General features: G+C 44.2%; 1 protein-coding gene across 7 annotated transcripts in view; it reads right to left on the bottom strand.

Moving 5' to 3' along the window:
* Ge-1 (Enhancer of mRNA-decapping protein 4 homolog Ge-1) overlaps positions 1 to 19,742 on the bottom strand; it is a 233,969-nt gene that overhangs the window by 190,638 nt on the left and 23,589 nt on the right. For all 7 annotated transcript variants that reach the window (XM_075701139.1, XM_075701157.1, XM_075701106.1 and 4 more), the window contains exons 3-4: positions 7,243 to 7,345; positions 6,352 to 6,457 (exon numbers count right to left, since the gene is read on the bottom strand). In XM_075701139.1, coding sequence (XP_075557254.1) covers positions 6,352 to 6,457; positions 7,243 to 7,345 — 209 coding nt within the window. The remainder of the gene's footprint in view (positions 1 to 6,351; positions 6,458 to 7,242; positions 7,346 to 19,742) is intronic.

Genomic DNA, 19,742 nt, shown 5'->3' with positions numbered 1-19,742 from the left:
TTAGAAGACAGGGTGCCATCTTCGACCTCATGCAAAACATATCCAAGCTAATACAATCTATTAGCAGCCACACAGTCATTTCTATGCAAGGAGGTTATATACTTGAACTTCTTCAGTGGCAGTCCCAAGCGCCATTTACGGGATTTAGTGAAGCTGCCAGCGCCCTTATTGCTAGATGAAAAAAAGATCACTGCCCAAGCACTCGGTACCGATGGTTAACCAGGGAAGCTGACACGTGCAGCCCTGGTGTTTACCACTGGGTTAATCCTGACGGTTCATTAAACGATGGATTGGTAGGCTGCCGGATCCTCGGTACACAGTTCCTGCTTGCACTCGTCTGCACTTGCCTGTTCTTGTGCCTGTGCTGCAGCATCGGCGGGGCGTAGATGAGTAATACCTCTGTCACACGGCAAATCTAACGTCATTTCCAACAAATGACATTTGTTGCGTTAATGTCATTATCACAGCGCGCTGTCACACAGCGAAAACTAATGTCATTTGAAAATGATGACAATGACGATAGTAAAAAAAAAAAAAAGACACGCCTCAAACCCACTTTTGTGCAATAATCATTTTCCAATATGCTAAATACCACTAAAATATGTGATCGTTGCTTTCAAACCGTAGCGCTCGATCGCTAACTTGTCGACATTGCCAACGAAGTCGAGTCGAGCCAAGCCAAGCCAAAGCTAAGGCAAGCAACAGGGCGAACAGAACGATAGGCGCGTCCGCTACATCTGCTAAAGTGGTACAAGAAGGGCAGTTGCATGTCATCGCCGTTCTAATGTGCATGCGGGCTTCACATATCCTCATTCTTGGCGCGTGCCACAGGAAAACACGCACATGCTTTTACGCCAAGTCAACTGAAGCGGCCGCGGCCGATGCTCCGGTGCGAACCAACACGACTGCTGCAGCGAAAGCTAAAGACGGCTGTCTGGTCACTGGACTGAGAGTAGTTTTCTGTACTTACGCACATGGTGGACTTCAATGTCGTTAAAGCAATAATTTGGTAATAAAATTGATAGAATAATAGTGATTTTTGTTAAAACGAAAAAAGAAGCATGTACTGTTTGCGAAACACTGGTACACTCGTGGTGTCGAGGATACACATTCGGTTCCAAACGAATGCGAATGAGTTTGGCGAACTCATTCGTTTGTAAATGTCATTTTCGACGAATGTCATTACGTTTTACCGTGTGACAGCAAACAAATGGAGCTATCAGCGAATGTCATTCGTTGTAAATGACATTAGATTTGCCGTGTGACAGGGGTATTAATTCCCGGTTCTGGTCGTGGCAGTTCCGATTGAAAGCTGCCTGCTTTCAAGGGGTATGTATGATGCGTGGCCTACCCTTTTCGGAGCCGGAGAGAAACTGCTGCGCACGCACTCGGCTGCGACATAGAGCAACGATATCACTACTGGCGCAGCTAGTCCAACACCACCTAGATAGCACAAGGCCTTTTCGCTCCTATCCATGACGTCACGTTACCTGGCCTGACTGCCATAAAATCTAATATGGATGCTCCCAAGTAGGCAACAGTGATTTTGACGTCACTGCTTTCATCACGCCAGCCTTGTCAACTGAAATTTCGGGCCAGGTAGTGCGACATCATGGATCGCAGTAAACGCCTTGTGCTATCTAGGTGGTGTTAGGCAACAGCGTGCCTCTCTTTTGCCTTTCCTTTTTTTTTTTTTTTCGCGCATGCGCAAGGGGTTGTGCTGGATGAATTTTCAGCGTACAGGCGACTGACAGACGGATGGATCGGCTAGCTATATATATATATATATATATATATATATATATATATATATATTTATATATATAGCTTAGCTGTAAAATGTAAAAGAGTGTGCACCTCCAGCATAGGTAGCCACAGTATGTATACACACGGCGCTCCCTACGATTGCGATTTTGCAATGAAACATAGAATTAAACCACTTTAAGAAGTAGATCAGCCCACAGATGTGTGTTGGTGATGTAAAAAAAAAAAAGGAAAAAATACTCCAGCGTTGATTGACTGCCGCAGGCTTTGAGAATGGTATCGGCGGGATGCTTCACCAATCGCGCTTCCTCGCTTGGTTAAATTATAAATGGTCTCTCCATACAAATTAAGCTTGCGTGATGCGAGTGCTTAATGAACATTCGTCCCTGTTTACCCACTAATTGACGTGAAAGATTATCAGACACCTTGCATAGACTGAATACACTTTTCGTCCGTCGACGTTTGACTAAATGGTGCCACAACTATTTCAGCTTTCGCGAGCGCTGTCACACGGTTGTGCACATGGGGAGAAACTGTAATGAATATTTCGTATGTGTTGCAGGTAGTTGCAAAAAGGAATTCACGCAACTGAAGGCCTTGCTTAAATCGCAATATTATATTACTGTATAAAAGAAGATTTATTTCGAGGTTCTTCGCCTCAGAATGGCGCCTTGTAGTTTATTCGGATTCATAACACAAATATAATGCGGCTTTCATTTCTTTTCTTTTTATTGTCACCTGCTCTCTGTGCAATATAATGGGATTATGCTGCCGATGACCTTGCACAATGCATAAGTAAAAAAATTTTCTTTCAAATCTATTCTTCTGATGTAGTTCCCACTTTTGTTTTATAGCGAGTAAGGCTGCCTTCTGCCAGACCAAACTTAACGTGAAGGCTAGCTTGCAGTGCCTCATTCGAAATGTGGTTTCTCAAATCATTTTTTGAAAATGAAACCTGGCTGAACACACGTTCGACAAGTGCGTTCAAAAGAGGCAGTGGCAAATCAAGCTCAGACAGCAGGGGGAACATTGGATTTCTGGCAGTCTTTTTGCATTCCTAATGCTTGGTGATACTAGAGCAGAATATTTCGTTTTGATCGACAGTCGAGACTCCAGCGTTTCACTGAGCATGTATACAAAGACTCGAACCATCGCGTTTCTTGTTTAAGGCGACTTGCAGATTTTTTCATAAAGTTACTGGGTAAAGAAATAATGCAGTGATTTGTGGGAAAACAAAGCAATAGGCTTCAAGGAACCCTTGATAAACACTCAAGGACCATGGGCAAGAACGACTTGCCACAGACATACATGTGAATACTTGAGCTGTTGTGCAAGTCCACATAATAGTTTGCTGTATAGCAGCTGACACAGAACACGTACTTGACAGCTGTCAGCCCCACTATTTTTCTTACTGAACTGCATGTGAACCGGCAGCAAATGCGCCGAAACTAAATCAAAAAGAAGATAGCTTAGCGCTGGAATGACACATAAGCATGGCAACCATGACTTAACGCCATCCCCCCAGGGCAGACATTGCCTAAAAACACAGCCTTCGAGATTGCCTACATATCTTTGTAGCAGCAATGAGCTTGGGTTTTCATAAATGGGCATTCTCAAACTTTGTCAGTGTTGACGTGTTCTTGGGACTTGGAAGTGCTAAAGACGAAAATAGCCCCAATATAGCCATGTAGCCAACTCGGAATTTTCTATGCCAACATGCATAAAGAGTAGCCCAATTTCGCTACTGATAGCCCAATCTGGCCACCCTGCAGCTATGTAGACCATAAATATGGCCTACTCAGCTGGCGCTCCCCTTGTTCCCTCCCGTCCTTCCTTGTTTGCGCCAAGCGACCATATTTATGGTCTACTCAGCAATATGAACCAACTAGCCCAGCAACATGCACATATAGAGCTACGGGTGCAGCCCATTCGTGTCGCCTGTATGCCGAAAACTCCTCCAGCTCAACCCCATGTGCATGCGCGAAAAGAGAGAGAGGGGGGAGGGCACGCAATTGGCTGCGCCAGTAGTGACGTTGTTCCTCTCCGTCGCAGCCAAGCGTACAGGCTGAAGTTTCTTTCTGGCTCTGAAATGGGTAGGCCACGCATCATACGTACTCCTGAGCAGCAGCAGGCTTTCGGTCAGCAACGCCACGAGCAGAACTGGGAACGAGCTCGTCTACGCTGTACCGACGCTGCAAACTAGGGCACAAGCACAGCCTCGTGCAGTCGAGCGCAAGTACCAACAGCGTACCGAGGATCCAGCACCCTACAGAGTCGTTGTTTAATGAGCTGTCAGGATTAAAGGGACACTAAAGGTTACTATCAAGTCAAGTTAAAGCGATAAAGCAATGCTCCAGAACGTCCAAGGCGTCAATATAATCGCAAACAGAGCTTTAGTAACCGAGAAAGTGAGGCAAATGCAAGACACGATTTGAGACCCCCCCAGCAACATTCCGGTACTAGGCCGACGACGAAGGCACTCCTCATCATAATTTGTCACTAGTACTCAACTACTCGTATTAAAAAGATAATTTCATTAGATTACAAGATGGAAGAAAATGGTACTTGCCTACTTCTATACGATTCTAAAAAAGAAGAACAACATTTTGACGTTACCCTTGAGTAGTATGGGTGGTCGAAAGGTTTAGTTTTCGCTTGACTCTGCGCGCTCGACTCTGCACCATGCGTGCTTTGGAGTTTCAGTTGTTTCGTTATCGCATCGTGCTGCGCTGGTTCTGCTGGCTCGCAAAACTTGCATTTGGAACAAGCAGCGAGAATGCCACGTCCATGTGATGTCGTAGGATGCGCGAACGGTCCGCAGAACTTGGCCAAGGGCAGTTGCAGCGGCGAATCCGACGTTACTTATCACTATAGTGCACTAGAAAGTTACTTCTACTTCACTCTACTTATCACTGTGTGCCAACGAGTGAACCTCTCCGTTCGCAGTGGTTAAGTGCCGTACCTCTACCACAGTGCATTGGCAAAGAGCCGAAAAATCGCATAGTGTGCTCGTTGCACTTTCGCCGAGAGGATTACGAGTTCAACGCTGACTTACTGAAGTTGTGTGGAGTGCCTCTTAAAGCAATGCTTTCCCGTAGCGCTGTTCCGTCGGTCTTGCCTGCATTCTCGGAAGCACAAGAACAACTGCAGGTCGAAGACAGGGCGGTGAGTGCGGCATTTGGTTTTCACGAAGGAAAAGCTACAAATGTGCGAATATGTACAGCTATGACATATAGTTGCCATCGCAGTAGTATGCAACGACGCCGGCAGCGCGAGCCCTCAGCAACAGGTCACGTTCATCTGTGCTTAAATCACTGAAGTCGAGCCCAGCATCGTGAGCCAATGTGTCGTTGTCAGAGTCGTCTATTGATACGAGCGTTGAAGTTGGCGTATTAAAATAAAGTACCAGCTTATCGTCGCGCACTTTCCCTTCCGCTAGCCACCATAGTTCAGCTTTCGCGCTGCTGTCGGCTCTGTCTTGGCTCTGTTTCAATCCGCGCCTTTGCGTTTTGCGCAGAAAAGCCGTAGCACCATCGACGGACGCCGTTTTACTCACCGACGGCGCAACGTCACTATGAGACCATGACGCCACCACTCCTCGATCGGAGGGCAGGCGATTTGAACTGCGCTAGAGGTGCGTGGACGCTTCAGCACGCATTTACTCTTAAAATAAGTCTCTTCTTCGCATGAAACAAGCGTTTCGAGGTTTCTGGGATGGTATTTCAACAGTCCACGTTGGCTTAATATTAACCTTTAGTGTCCCTTTAACCCAGTGATAAATACCAGAGCCGCACATTTCAGCTTCGCTGGTTAAGCATCTGTACGGAGTGCTGGGGCAGAGATTTTTTCCCTTTTCGTTTGAAGGACATCACATTTCATTACCTTTCTGCATGGACACCCACAGCCAGACTTCACTGTTATAACCAATAATACAGTATGGGCACACTATAGTAAGCAGGTTATTTAACCACAGAAAACATACAAAATTTGAAGGTGCAGTAGCTTTCCAGTGTTATGACCGATACATTGTTAAAACAGGTATTGTTATAAGTAAGTTCAACTGTATAGCGATACTCTTCCAGCTTATAGTGCATCCTATTGCCAACAACCCAAACCTAAAATATCAGAACATTCTTTGTCATACTGCCGAAGTGAACAATGGGAGAAAAGTGAACAAGTGCAAACAATTGATTTTTCTTGGATGATGCTTGAAGAAAGCAAATTTTATAAACTTCTGCTAGAAGGCAGCCTGATACGGAATATATCTGCCTTTTAGTCATATTTGTGAATATCTTGAGAAAAAGTACATTGAAATCTAAAGGTAAAAAAATTAATGCATATTTACAGACACTATTAAGACTGCAATAAAAAAACTGTTGAATGGTAAGCAAAATGGCATCCCTATTAATCGCACAAAATTTCAGATTACCATATGCAGAAGCTTTTACAAGAAGATGCTAAAACCAAGATGACCCACTTATCTTACCATCCCCTCTTACATTTTATGCTTCTAATTCCAGTTGTAAACTCCACATTATTTTCAGTAATGCCTCCTAAAATAAAAGACAATGAATGACAGTTACTTACCTCTCAAAGCATATGCAAGGTATGTCCCAGAGATATGCAGGCAAATGTGCTTTCCAAAGTTATATTTCAGTTCCCAGCTATAGTCGACAATATTTTTAATCTTGACCTGAAAGTGAAGACTTTACAATGAGCAAACTTGACTTTAAAACTGCATAAATTTCGAATGAAGTACAATCCCATGTTGTCACCCCCCAAAATTAAAATATACAATATACAATACAACAAGAGCCTGAGAGTTTTTTTGAGCGGACTTGCGAAAATGTTTGCTTGCAGTATTTGTGATAAAAGCTACTACATAATTAACAAAATGTTAAGTAACTGTTAAATTAATAACAATAAGGGGTATGTTGTAACTGTAGAATTGAGGTCATAACATTTTCTTTTTTTTTTTTCAAGCTAGACATCCTCTCATGTCATGCTCAAAACACAAAAGCATATTTATTGTTGACGTCAGCAGTCTTCTTAAAACATCTAAGAGAGCCTACGCACCATAGAATGTGTCAAGCTTATCAGAATTTCATTAGAAGCTGTAGTTTGAAGTCAACCACCAACATGGTATTTAAGCTCATCTATGTTATCGGGAACTGCTCTCATTGCAATTTTAATGTGAGCTACATATATTTACGCAAACAAGTGTAGTGAAATTCTGATGCAAAATAGATATGACTAAGTATAAGCAAGCACAAGAACAAGCAAAAAGACTGTATACTTTATTTTATGCATGTTCCTAATGAGTCTATCAAAATTGACTGCTTTTTATGGACTAGTATCAAGTAAAATGTTTTCAGATATGCACCCTAGGACAAAAAAGTAATGGCAAGCCAGTCATCATTGACAACAGCTCGCTGACATCTAGTAAAATAGTAACGCATAGTAAAATCTGCAACCGACCCGGTTGCTACTGCTCGCATCTTCACGCGGCCGACTGACAACAACTTGCACTTCTGTCCCACAAACGTCCACGCTGACATCCTCCTCGCCATCCAGAAGGCATCTGCAAGAAGTGAAGCAAACAATGGCCTGCTGAACATTGTCCACCATCTGTAGGAACATAGCCACTTCTGCATGGTGGAGAGCTGGCTTCTGAAATGTTCGTATGGGCAGGCACTTCCTTAGTGTTAAATATCCCAAGGGCATCATGAATTCTATAGACTTATAACCATGGGCGTCACCATATTTGGTCCCGTGACAACGCCCACCATTCAGCGCCTTCTAGCCGAGCGCAGGCATGGCTCAGACAGTTGCTATTTCGGCCATTATATTGAGCAGTGAGTGCAAACGACCACACTTTGGCCAAAGCTGCAGAGGAACTTTAAGTATACCTTTCATTTATCTGTACTGCCTACATTGCAATCTTACCAGCGCAAGCTTACCAGCTGAAGATGATGAATGTTTCCAAACTGATGTTAGTTTACTGTTAAAGGAGTACTAACAATATTTCGTAGCTGAGATAACTAGTGAGATAGATTTCTATGGACACACCAAGCGTCATCTACAAAACATCAACGGCGAATCTAGGTTAAAATATATTTAAAATCTGTTTTAAGGTACGTGCGCACAGAAAACTGCAAAGCACAGCAGCTCACAACATTGACTTGAACTGCATGGGTTTGCAAACATCCCAGAGCATAACAACAGCGCTATGTCACAAGTTTGTGTTAGCTACCACACTCCTTGTATGTGCTCTTGCTAGCCCCACACCCTGGCCCTACACTGCAGCACTGCCACTCTTCCTCAGTTGTTAGACATAGTGCGATGCTTTCCCGTGTCGCTGCAACAGTTTTTGACATGACTGTTGAAATCTTCAGCACTATCTGCATTCACTGCACTTCACCGACCACGTACAAAGCATGAGTATAGCACCCTGTTGAGACCATACTGCGTCATTTACTTATTAACACATTCAAGGCAGGGTATAGTCACTCAGAAGTTTCCTCACAATGGCCCTCAGTGGCTGAAGTGGACCCCGCTGGAGAGCAGCCACATTGCTCACCCCATTTCGAGTGTAGAAAAACATTTGACTTTATGCTTACCACTGCATTGCCTTATTAAAAATGTGTAGAAAGATTGCAATTTATTCTGCAGGTCGTTCATTATAACACATGAAACTCTTACTTGCCTGGTTTTTAAGAAAAAAATATGAGATCGCCTTCATCTACGAGTAAGTCAGCTATTGCCAAGACATTGCTAGCATAGACACGTGTCACAGCTGCTGAAAGCAAATAGGCCATTCCAGCAGGGTTGTCATGTGGGAAAAAGGTGCTTGGTTTGAATATGGCTACGCCTAAAAATGATCAGCCACGTCTAGTAAGGCAGTGACTCCCGTTTGTAGAAAATTTCTCCACTGGACGATGAAATAAGGACAAGGACACTGCTCAGCATGTCCTCGTCAAATCAACAACAACACAGCTATCCAAATTCTTTGACCAGAAGTTGCATAGGAAGTTTCACTACACATGACTGCATGGTGCACAGCGAAATGAAACATTGGAAATCAAACATATTCAGAAGCCAAGTGTAAAACCAGAGATGCATGAGGCATTAAGTGTTTTGAAGAAGCTTTGAAGGAGGAACGTGTTTTGGACAAGAACAGTCTTCACGCAGATTTGTAAGGCTCAATGCGAGTAAATATGTACAGAACAAAAAAGAATTTTAAAAAATAGAAATTGCAGATCTGTCTTAAGCAACTTTGATGTTTAAGTAATCTTAACACGAGGCATTCCCCCCAAAAATTATATAAGCTGTACCACTGGTAAGTGTTGATTAGGCAGGTTGAGCAAAAAATCCACTAATTAACTTCTTAATTAATTTACAGCAGATATTGCAATTTTACAAATTGTAGCCAGTGAGTTCGCAAAGCGTATCCACTAGAAATGAATTTCCAGAATGACACAAATTTGGAGATATGCACCAAAAACTCGCCATAAAGATGCACTGTTGTTCTTACTTTTTAACAAAACGGTATTTTGAGGGTAATGATTTCAGGAGGCGAGGGCCACTGCCAAGTGAGACTCTCCACTTTCCCCGTCTAGCCTCTGCAAGCAAAATTCCTTCAGTGCATTCTCCCATACCGGAACTCAAGAATTGTGTGAGACATATGTCACACGTCACCTATATTTATTTCATTATGCAAAATAGAAGTGAGGCGTGCAGACAGGACAGAAGAGTAGAGAAGTGGACAACACGAACGCCGGATCGTGCATGCACAAAATGAACGCCAGTTTTAATGCGCAGGTCCGGCGTCTATTAGAAGCAGGGTATCCTAGTGTAGCGGTGGCCACTGTGGCTGAGCGCCTAAAGAAGTCGGTTTCGAGAGGGACGGACGTGATTACAGAAAGCAGTAATAGCAAAAAAAGAGTAGTGGCTATTCCGTATATTCATTCAGTGTCGCACAGGCTTAAAAAAGTTGCTAGTAGATATGATGTTAATGTTTCACTGCTCCCAATAAGCTAGATAAGATATGCGCTGCCGTACAGAATAAGAAGGAGCGGGTAAAAGGCAAAAAACAAACAGATATTTGTCCAGTGAAGCACAATAAGAACAACTGTTTTACTGACTGTCGTATGGGTGTGGTTTATAAAATTCCCCTTAGCTGTGGCCAGTTCTACGTAGGGCAAACGGGACGGTGTATCAATCAGAGGCTAATGGAACATAAAAGGTCGTTAACCGGTGGATCGCCTTCTAATCTTTCGCTTCATTGCCTAGATTGTAACTGCACGCCAGAGTTAGATGAATGCGCGATATTGTACAGGCATAAGAATGAAGATACGCGTCTTATGGCAGAGGCATGGCATATCTATAATGGTGGAAGTGCGTGCGTGAGTCAGCCTTCGATAAGGAAGAGATTAAGTACCTTAACAGTTATCTCTCACGTAGGCCGGCACGTTTACCCGAGTGACACATGGTGTTACCATTCCTGAGCATGCGCAGATGAGTTTTGTGCCTTCTTTCTTTTTTCGCCTCAGTGCCCCCTTCAGCTGATAGTTGGCGTTCGTGTTGTCCACTTCTCTACTCTTGTGTCCTGTCTGCACGCCTCACTTCTATTTTGCATAATGAATCATTACCAACTAGCTCAGCTTTCTGTCGTTCTATATTTATTTTATTTTTTCCTCCCTTTCTCGCTGCGCAGTGCACTTCCGCTGATGGCATTGAGCGCGAGCTGTTGTGTTTGTCTCATTTTGCACAGCACACGAACGAGAACACCTAACTAGCATTATAAGTGGTGTAAACAGTGCTATGCGAATACTGAGGCAGACGCAAGCGGTTCATAGAGCACGATATCTGCGTGCGCGACTGCACGACGTGGGAACAAACCGATAAAACTGGAGCACATCTTTTTTGCTGCAGTGCGAAGTAAAACAAGAACACAACAACATATAGTTTGTCTATTTGCCTACTGAAACAACAGATTACACAAATAATAAATGTTGCCTTGAATAAATGTTGAAGTCACATGTCACTACGAGCGACGTCATAGCAGTGCGATGTACTTAGGCGCACTTGTACGATATACATAAACACTCCAGCTGGGAGGGTGGTGCCCACGAGGAGAATTTCAGCTTTCCGCGGCATGTAGCAATGCAATACTTAGCACACACAATTGTTAGTGTGCCTTGTGTTACATGGCACTTGTCAGCTCAAAAAGGACAGACCTGGCGAGGGGCCCTTTAAGAGAGAGAACGAACTTTAATGAAAAGGATGGCTCAGTGGCCTAAGTAGGGGTGAGGGTCATTGATGAGGGTAAAAAAAAATCCACTAATTAACTTCTTACTTATTTACAGCAGATATTGCAATTTTACAAATTGTTGCCAGTGAGGCTGCAAAGTGTATCCACTAGTAATTAATTTCCAGAATGACACAAATTTGGAGATATGCACCAACAAACTCTCCATAAAAATGAACCGTTGTTCTTACTTTTTAACAAAACGGTATTTTATGCATTGAAGCATAAAAGTAACTGGAATGCCCATGTGTGCCATGCCACACTTTAGAAAATAACATCTCAAAACTGGTGCCATCCTGGAAATTCATTTCAAGTGGATATGTCTTGCAAACTTAGACAATTTCAATACGTTCATAAAATAATTAAGAGATCAATTAGTGATCTTTTTGATTAGCTGAATACATGTTTCGATTACATTTGCTAGTAATGTCCCCCTCTTAATGCCCCCCCACCTCAAGGAAAATAATTATGTTATCTGCCACAGGCAATTTTTAAAAGTTACAGAAAACTTAAAAAATTATCAAACCTATAACTGCACGATTATGAATGACGGCGCATGCAGTACTGATTGTGTCAAGATCAATGCATTGGCCTGGCAAATGGCGTCCGAGATTTGCATGTGTCACATTGTGCAGAGCCGTAAATCTTGAATGCCATGGCTGACCGTGCTTATTGCCCAAAGATGGCATGAGATGGTGGCCACCAATTAAAAACAAAGAAGTGTTAAAGGTATATGGAGTGTAGTCTTGCCAAGGAAAAAAAATTATGCAGTTTACCTGGAAGGCAAAGCATTGACAGCAATAGATAAGAGATTTACACGAAGTAAGGCTCGTAGTAATGCCTGCCATATAAACAGCAATAAACTTTCGCTTAATAATTAAATTAATGTGCATTGTGTCTCTCGCGCACAGGATTAATGAAGAGATTTCACTCGATGACAACGAACACATGCAGTCACAATGCTGGCGTCGTGAAGAGCACTGAAAGAAACCAACACTTCTTGCTGCTTCTCAGTTCACTGGGGCTTGGAAACTTAAGATTATGCGACCTCCAACATTAGGCATCTTCCACATGGCAAGGTTCCTATAAAATGCTTCAAAAAATAAAATAGGTTACACGCTAGCCAACATAATGAGGCAGCTATGGCTGTGTGGTTGCTACTTCCATCCCTGCACTTTCCCCTCAAAAAAAGAAGGGTTTCAACTTTGCTGTCCTCTCTGGAAATAAAAGCTAAAAAAAATTCACTAACAATTACGATAGTCCTGAATGCGAAATTTGAGTGCAGCTCTATACGCGTTTTCATTTCGCAATATAATGGGTGGCACGCACAATTCGTCTCGTGTAGCCCGTTGCAAATGAAGAAAAGTGTGGTGCGATTGCCTCGCTAATAGGGAGATCGCTAGAAACAGCGCAAGGGCGACTCATGGATGCAATTCACAGCAGTCACCACAGACAGACCTCCGCTCACACTGCACTTTGTTTCCATATATGGTATGAATCGGTGGCGTCAACGGTGTACAGAGGATGCGCGCTACTCTCGCGACATCTTGTAGCCATGGTCGCCGCAGAGCTTGACTTGCACGGCACTATTTCAGCCGATGCTTTTGTGAAACCCTCCTCCTCTGTTTCTCTCCTCACGCTCTATTCGCTATCGCCCTCCCCCATTTCCTGCTGTTGCTCAGTGTTTGCTCTTTCATCCTTCGCTGTGCTCGTTTGCTTGGTTACGAAGGACGCTGACGCTCACTGCAGGTCTGGGCGCCTAAAAGCTGCACTCTTAAAAACAGCCCGAGCTCCAAGACTTGTAGCCATATTTACGACGACCCTGCACATTGGAACAGTATGAAGTGCTTAGAATAACTCAGAAATCCCGTATGTATAAGCAGGGTGTTTTGTTTTCGGGTTTTATATATGTTTTTTAATTCATGGGGTAAAAATCATGTTCCTTTTTAGAAGAGCGAAATTGCAGATAAATCAGAGGCATTGTTGCCTGGTATACAAAGTTCAGGGTTTTTCTAGTAGCATCTACGAATGATTAACACAAGCAATGGTTTCTTTTTGGACACAAACATTTTTTAAACAAGCAAAATTGCTCACAGGAACACTGAATGGCAAAGAGGGCTGCTCGGAAATCGTGCGACGAACTTATGTACAGTTGAACCTCGCCATTTCGAACAGCGTGGTGATCATGAAAAAGTTCTATATAGACAGAATTCGATATAGAAAATCATGTAAAATATGTGTCAAGAACTTTTGTAAATCAATCAATGAACCAAAGGCACAATCGGGGATCGTTGTTTGGAGTGCGTAAATAGCCTAGGCCTAGCGAAGTCGGCGCAGCCTAGGCCAATCGCGCACGGCACAACCGAACACGAGCTCAGAACAACGATCCCTGATCGCGCCCCAATTGTGGCACAGTAAATACTCACTAGAAGCTTCACGCAAAGTATTTATTTATTTAGCTGAAAGTACTGCAGCAGTGTAGCCTGCTTCTTATTGACAGCCACATGCTTAACACGGAGTCCTCAACATAGTCTAAACGATCCACAAGCGATAGGCTGGTGTTTTCTATTGTGCCACAGTAGTGGCATAGAAGGGCCAGAAAAGCCAAAGCAGCTACAGCCTCCCTTAAAGTCGGGAGCGGGGAAACATCAGCGCTTGTGGGATAAACTTCAACAGCGTCTTCGTTTGGCCGCTACTTCTGCTGCCATCTCCACGTCCGTCAATCGAAGCATTTTGAAACACTGTCAATAACAACATATTAAGTCTGGGCTGAGCCCAGTAAGCGTGCACAGTCGCACGCCTTTGCGTATGCAAACTGCCAGTCCTCGCGAGGCGCGCCAGGCACAAAGCGCGGCACCAAGGTGGAGTCAGTGCAGCAAATGCAATGCATCGTTGACATTGTCTAACTAGCCAAGCCGCCGCATGCGTACGTCGCTACGTTCAAATGACGCCCTCGGCACAATCAATGTGTGCAGCTATAGTGCGCAGCAATAGGGAATGCCAATCGCGCCACTTCTACCATCAACGGTGTTGCGGGAAAGCTCACCGCCTGTCAACAGAGAGCACCTGCTCTGGGGTGGCAAAGTTCGATATATCTATTTTATGTCCGACCCCGTTCGAAATAAAAAATTAAAGAATGCATGCAATTTTCCAGTGATCTAGAAAGTGTTCGATATACACAATAATTCGGTATATCCATGTTCGATATATCGAGGTTTGACTATATATACACTTTTTTTCACGGCAATCTCGTGGACGCATCACCACATGTTTGATCATGTGGTGACGTGTCCATTCCTTGCCTCAGCTGCCTATATTGTCTCCGTGTTCACAAGAGATGTGCACAACGCCTGGTGTGGCTCAGCAAACCTCGGTTTTGGCGGATATCGCAGATGGTGACTAGGTGAATGATGTTTCGGCCACAGCTTCAGAGGAGATCTAAGCACTTTCAGAGCTCATTAAACCTTGTCCAAATGGTGCGAGCAACATATACGATGGTTGCAATAAAAGTGGCGGTAGGAATGTATTCCAAGCTGTCCAAACTTTCCGCCCATGAATTAAATCAGGATCAGTATGCTTTGCCCTCAATTCTCTATTTGCAAACACTACGCAGCAACGGCTTGTCATATTTCCGGCTCAGTAACGTTCCTCATCGGTGCAGTCATCTTATTTTTTATATGATGCCTAATCGGTCGCAGGTGTGCTTAGTTCCAATAGATTTGTTCTTTCTGTGCAAGAGACTTCAAACGTAGATGTTCTGTACTTTGTAATAGCTTGAAGCAAAAACATTATCACTAGTTACTCGCTTTCTCTGTGGGCCATCGCGAAATGTTCAGATTCGAAGATGCGTGTGCTGTCGTAGTTGCCTTCACCCATGCTTCGGCGCACTGATTGAAGTGTGCGCCCATTCACTTGTTCTTGATTCGTTGGCGATAGAGTGGGCCTAAGTTTGCATGTGAGTTGGGGCAGATGTATGTACATAAGATGCGAGAAACTTACCAGGCCAAGAAATGGCGCTACACCCTTTGTCACTGTGTAATGAGCGGTACTCAATCTTACCAATATTCCAAAACTGCAGTAATGTCTTTGGAGGTTAGTGATACAACATTCGCAGATGAATGAACCTTTTTATTCTCGAGGAAAGCCATGCAATGCAAAGGGCTTGCAACATAGGCAGTCCTTTTGTAGCAGCGGTCCGTGAATTTTGTCACACAGATTCCTTCCATTTCTTAATATGCTAGTCCCTGTTTTTGCAGACAACTACAGCACACATCTTCCCTCTACCTCTCCACATTTTGCAGCATGAATGGAGCACACGGAGTGAGCAAACACCCAGTTGCATTTCTTACAGCTGATCACACAGAAGCAGGGCAGAAGTTGTAATGGTTTATATTCGTGAATTTTTGCTGAGACAACGTGCAACGTGCTGCCGAAAACACCATCTCATTCCTCCGGAACAAACTGCTTTGCAAAAAGGGTCTATAGGGTTGCATGTTTTCGGGCAAAACTTGATATATTTCCACATGTTTTGCATCCCGAACAAAATTTATAAAAATCAAGGTAAACCCAATTTCTCCCTGAAGTTCAATGATGGCAACAATGTATGGGGTTTAACGGTGCAAGGGCCAAGAATGGCCAAAAAGCACCAGGAAATGTTATGAGGTATTTAACAGTGTGTTCAATGACAAATGGCATAGATGTGACTTGACTGTATAGCGGCATGAAAGGTTTGCTGTACAGTGCGTAAAATGTACTCATGAAAACTGTGACATGTGAGGTGAGCTATGTACATAAACTATGCCTTGCCAAGTGATAGTGAGATTTATATGCAATAATGTTCAGGTAGTACTAACATCTCACCCGGGCCCTTGAACGCAAGGGCAAAGAGGCACTTGCTCTAAATGCTATAATCGCAGCAGTAGCCTTCGATATAAGGCTGTACTATGGATTATTTGGGTGTGTAACATGCAGTAAATGAACTTCTTTTAAGAAAGCTAAAACTGATTTACTGTAAAAAAAAGCGGGTCTTTGTTAAGAAACATCACAGGGTGGAGTGGGATTTGTTGACAGCATGGCAGAGGACAGTGCTTTTTGCTGCGAGTTTCCAGTTCACGGCATTCTAGCAGCATGTGCAGGACAGTCAACATCTCTCCACATTTATCACAGATAGGCAGCTCATCACCAGTCAACACGTATAAGTGTGCACCATAAGTGTGGCCTATTCTAAGCTGACAGATGATTACTTCAGTTTGTCGTGTTTTTGTTATGGGTGGCCAATTCCCTAACTGTTGCTTTATAACATGAAGCTTATTAGATGTTTGAGTGACTTATGAGCACTGTAAATAGCTTATAAGCTTTTTTTTTTTTGTAAGAACGGCTTCAAGTCTATATTGGGACAGCTACAAAGTTTATGACTTTGGTTGTTACTGATGTGGCAATTTCGTCTGCCAACATATTACCCTCGATTGCCACTAGGGCCAGGAACCAAGCATATTGTGACATACTGGCTAGACATGCATAATGAATGCAGAACTGAATAAACACAATTTAGTAAATAATTTTTACTTTTATGGAAACACTTTAGAGATCTTACAACACTTAGAGAACTGGCGATATAACGTCGTTTTGCATATTTGTGTTCTTGATATTGTTACAGGGATATTCGGAGTATAGAAAGACTATTTACAATATATACACAAGCAGAGTCAGTGTAGTTAAAAATGGCTGACCAGCAACAACGCGCAGCAGCCAGCGTCTAGCAATCTTCTTCTTCTATCCTTCCGTAACAGGGCCCCCGGGTGCTGCCGGGTGCTGAAGCGCTGTCTCAGCTCATGGTAGGCGAAGAAATGCGAGCTAAGTATGGCTTCACCCAATGTGGAGATGCGCGACTTGCGCGTCCCCTGATATGTTGTTTTCTCGCATAGCTCCAGTCTCCTGTAACCCAGCTTCGCCGCGTGGCCTGGTGCCCGCGGCAGTCGATATGGTCGAAGTGCAATACGAGAGATGGGGCGAGTGTTGCACTGCTAACGCCACCTTATGGCGGGGTTACTTGGGCGCGAAAAGGAGAAGGCTCTTCCTCATTGGCTCGGGGATCGGCAAGCAACGCGGACGTTCAGCGCGTGCGCCGATACATGCTTCTGCGAGACCGTCTCGTGAGGCCTCATTCAAACGCGAGGCCTCATTCAAACGCGCCACCGTTCGTGTGACCGTACGTGCGAACGACCAAGCGTAGGTGTCCAGCATGGGGCGAACATATTCGCTCGTTATCCGGTTGCGGTGAGTCGGATTTTCACGATTTGTCGCGCGCCCATCGGCATGTTTTGTGGATAGCAACTCGACTAGCAGGCATTAGTCTATGAAAGATGCAATATATTCCCTTGTGATTGTTTGCCCTACTGTGTTGTCGTTCCTTTGTCCCAAGAGCACGGGTGAGAATCCCACGCCGTAAAACGTGCACAATGTCAACAGGCATCGGACTTGAAGACGGATCGAACTGTAACGGCAAAATCTCATAACTGACGCCGTTAACTTGACGTAGGACTTCATAAGGCCCTGTGTAGTGGCGCTGTTAAACATGGCAGTGGGCGAAACATTGCGGCCATTTCCATCAAAATGGCTCAGGACATGACCAATGCGGCGACAGGTGAAACATATTGCCGCAGAGAGCTCTCCACATGCCAGTTACGAGCACTCTCATGAGGCACCTTTCCAAGCGTCTCATCGCTAAAACCCATTACTCGTCGCATCGCCATTAGAAGAGCGCCAGCAACGCCTCGCGCATGGCGATACGGCGCGTGTCTCCCGTGCATGCGCTCACGGCAGCGCCCGAGTCTGCCGTTCAATGAGAAGCCACGGCGTGGCTCTTGGCCTTCGGGGCGTGTGAAAAGTGCGTTCGGCGGAGAGACGCGGTTGACTGTGGAATAGGCTCCTGTTAACTCTTCTTTTAAAGTGTGAGAATGCTTAATATTGAGTTTCCGGGCACAAGTTCGCCCACAATAAACCAGTGTGTTTAGTGTGCTTCATTGAAGAGTGCTACAATATTGGCTGGTCGTCCACAGTTCTACACTCAGTCGGGTTGCGATAACATGGAGAGAAGCGTCGGGGTGGAGCGAAAATAGTAGAAGGACGCTCGTTGGCCCTGGGGTTGGCGACAGCACAGACATAATGTAAACCAATGTTTTCAAGCTCCTGGCGAACGATGGCTTGTACGAGGGGAACTGAAAAAGGGGTAGCATCAGGGCTACGCAAACAGAAAGCTGCGGGCACCATCGCATCCAGTTTACGTCTAACAATTCACACCACGTCCTCTTATGGCTATGCAGGCTGCTGTGCGGGATGCTCTTCAAATGTCGACATTGCGACAGTAATGGGAAGACTGGCGAATGGTTGCAAGACTCGTCGGCTTTTGGCCTGCTCATACTGTCGGCACTCTTTGATGATAGCTAGTGTGATGATCACACTAGCGTTTCATCACTAAAATCTAAACTAGACCTATCGCCTCTTGCCTCTCGTCGTCGCATCTCTCGCCTATGCCTCTATCACAGGTTTTTTATTCCATACCTCGTGACAGCCAGCTGGTCCAGCTGGCTCATCGTGTTCGTCGAACAGTCCATCCGAACTCCGTAATCCCACTACAAGCCCGCACCACTACGTTCCTGCAGTCATTCTTCGTCCGAACCGCCCGAGACTGGAATGGCCTTCCCAGACAAACTGCACTCATCCGCGATACAGCACGCTTTAGATCTGCCATTGAGTGTTCCGACTCGTCTTTCTAATTTCCACATCATCAATCCCACCTTTTACATGCCCACCCCTCATGTAATGTCCTATTTTGGACCCTTGAGGTATTAATAAATAAATAAATAAATAAGTAGCATCAACTGTCGAACAGCTTTTGCACATGAGCAGATTAAAGGCATCATGAGCAATGCCCTTCAGCCCGTGCCCGACCTTCTCAGCTTCTGTCATGTCGTAATTGGCTTTACGACAAAGCACCAGCATGTCCTGGATGTACTCCGTTGGGGATTGGGCATGAGAGGCCAGTTCCTGCTTTGCGGCACTTTTACGGCCAGCTGGTTTGCGAAACAACTCTGTCAACTTCTCTTTACATTGGTCTAAGTACGGCGGAGGAAGTTCATCAATAAAGCGTGTTTGTGTTGTGTTGTGTTTTATGGCACATAGGCAACTAAGGCCATCATGCACCAAGCTCTAGGTATAGGAGAATTTTCCGTGTAATTTTATAAAAATGTAAAAAAAATCATCGGTGGTGTTGAGTGCTTAAATAGTTAGAGCTACCTCATGATGAAGTAAGAAAAAGATTCTAACAATGGGTACTAATAAAAACTTTTAAAGGGAGTCGGGTAACCTCAGCGGCCATCCTTGCCAGGGCAAGGATCTCAAGGCTCCTAACCAATCAAATAAAGTCCTCAGCCTTTTTCTCAGTAATGAGAAATGGCTGTGGTGTATGAGGTGAAGTACTGCATGATGATTTACATATTTTTAAGAAAACCAGCTTCTGTTAAAAATCTAAAAACGCTAGACATATCCACAATTGCATTATCACTCAAGAGCAGTGCTGGGTGAAAAGGGATGCATTGGTTATAAAACGGGGAAAAGCACTTTTTCCGTAGCTTTTCCAGTTTACAACATGAAATTAAAATGTGATTGA

The sequence above is a fragment of the Dermacentor variabilis genome, chromosome 1, assembly GCF_050947875.1.
Source record: "Dermacentor variabilis isolate Ectoservices chromosome 1, ASM5094787v1, whole genome shotgun sequence".
In the NCBI taxonomy this organism is placed as follows: domain Eukaryota; kingdom Metazoa; phylum Arthropoda; class Arachnida; order Ixodida; family Ixodidae; genus Dermacentor; species Dermacentor variabilis.
The sequence above is the reverse complement of the archived record's forward strand: the minus strand, read 5'-3'. Positions and strand labels throughout refer to the sequence as shown.